Here is a 1,893-nt window from a genome sequence, read left to right as displayed (position 1 = left end):
TCCGTTAATTCATATTGAGGAGTACCTCCTCGCCAAAGATTAGTTAGTGTTGACTTCGTTTTTAAAGAATATTTATTTCTCTACAATTATTTTTAATTATTTTAGTGCGCCTTTCGGCGCGGAAAAAATGTGTTTCCTTATATTCTTCTCTCCCTGTAGGAGATATATGGCTTCGTTAGGGTGACCAAAATTGGTCCGTATTTCTCTTCTGGAAGGTCTTCCTCTTCTGTTGAAGATTCGGATGGATCTGTTCGTGAAGAAGTCTCTAGCCTAGTCTTCTTCTCAGCTGGAGGTTCTAGAAGATCTGTTTGTGTCGATATTTCCTGATGTGTCGTCTGGGTGAAGGCATCGACGAAGAATCTCGGTCTTGGGAAGTCAATCGGGATGAGCTTCCAAAGAAAGTATTCTGTATATCGCTCCGTCATCAGGAAAGTCTTCGCTTGAGAAGAAGCAAGTACTACATTTGCCCGGAGAGAGCGAAGACACGTCATTTTGCCCCTTTATATATATAGTTTGATTTGTCATATTAATTACGAGTTAATTCGTAATACGAAGTCTATCGGCAAAAATAATTTTTAATAACTGTATCTATTTGAAGTTGAATTCAGAATTTATGTGCGACTGTCCATTGTCGGTGATCATAGCCGACTTGTTAATACTCACAGTCGCCACATATATCAACCCTCCTCTGGATTTGATACGTCAGTTTCTGTTGGATCCAATGCATTCAGTTTATCTGGGTGTTATGAAGAAATTGTTTGAGTATTGGCTGAATGGTAATGTGAAGACTGTAAGAATAAGTAATAATGCGAAGAAACAATTATCTGTATTATTAATCCAGCTTCAACGACAAATACCGTGTGAATTACAACGGACGACAAGATCATTATCAGAAATTAATAAATTTAAGTCTACAGAATTTCAATTTATTTTATTATATGCCGGCCCAATTATTTTCAAAAAAGTATTGCCTAAAAACATTTACAAACATTTTTTACTTCTTCACATTGGCTGCAGATTATTATCATCCAGAGAATTCGCAGTACAAAAAAATAAACACGCTAAGTACTTATTGACAAAATTTGTTGAAATTGCTCCTTCATTATATGGAGAACAATGTTTAATAGGAAATATGTACAGTCTTATCCACCTTGCTGATGACATAGAGTATATGAATTGTCCTATCTCCTATATAACAACTTATTCATTCGAAAATATGCTTGGAAAACTAAAGAAACTTTTGCATCATGGTAAAAAACCTTTGGAACAAATATGTCGACGATGGAACGAATTAGCTATTAATATAAAACAACCCACAATACCACCTACAATACAAATATTGAGAAAATTACGTTCTGATCATGTTGGTAATATACCTGTGGTAAAAATACAATTAAAAAATACAATTTTAACGAACAAATCTCCAAATAATACAGTATTATTAAATAATAATAAAATATTAGAAATTAACAGCATATATATCTCAGTAAATGAAAATATACAATCGATAAAAATAACAGGAATAATTTTGAAAAAGAATGAACCTCTATACAAATCCATGCAATGCTGAAATTATGAAATGTGGCGTGTTTCGAAAAGACGTAACAATGTTGGAAATTATATGTTAAATGACATTCAACAAAAAATGATACAATTTAATATTAGTAGTGAAACAGAAGAAATAATTTATGTAATGCCTTTACTTCATACATAAATAACTATTTCATAATCATGTATATCATAATTAATATTGCATTAATGCTTAACGCAAATATAGTATAGTATTATTCTACATATATAAAAAAAATTAAACATTGTTAAAAAAGTGTATAAAAAAAACTTTTATAACATTAAATATAATTACAAACATTTGACTTTGGCGCGAAACGACGA

General features: G+C 31.5%; 1 protein-coding gene across 1 annotated transcript; it reads left to right on the top strand.

Moving 5' to 3' along the window:
- Positions 1 to 601: 601 nt before the first annotated feature.
- On the top strand, positions 602 to 1,788 carry LOC118647441. The gene has a single exon (XM_036292379.1). It carries the CDS (start codon positions 614 to 616, stop codon positions 1,568 to 1,570), a length of 957 nt encoding a protein of 318 aa, XP_036148272.1. The 5' UTR covers positions 602 to 613; the 3' UTR covers positions 1,571 to 1,788.
- The last annotated feature ends 105 nt before the right edge of the window (positions 1,789 to 1,893 follow it).

Source organism: Monomorium pharaonis, chromosome 1, assembly GCF_013373865.1.
Source record: "Monomorium pharaonis isolate MP-MQ-018 chromosome 1, ASM1337386v2, whole genome shotgun sequence".
NCBI classification, from domain to species: Eukaryota; Metazoa; Arthropoda; class Insecta; order Hymenoptera; family Formicidae; genus Monomorium; species Monomorium pharaonis.
Note: the sequence above shows the minus strand (reverse complement) of the source record. Positions and strands in the feature narration are given on the sequence as shown.

Bases quoted from the DNA above. Each gene is read 5' to 3' on its own strand.
- LOC118647441 (XM_036292379.1), top strand. From the start codon at position 614: ATGTGCGACTGTCCATTGTCGGTGATCATAGCCGACTTGTTAATACTC.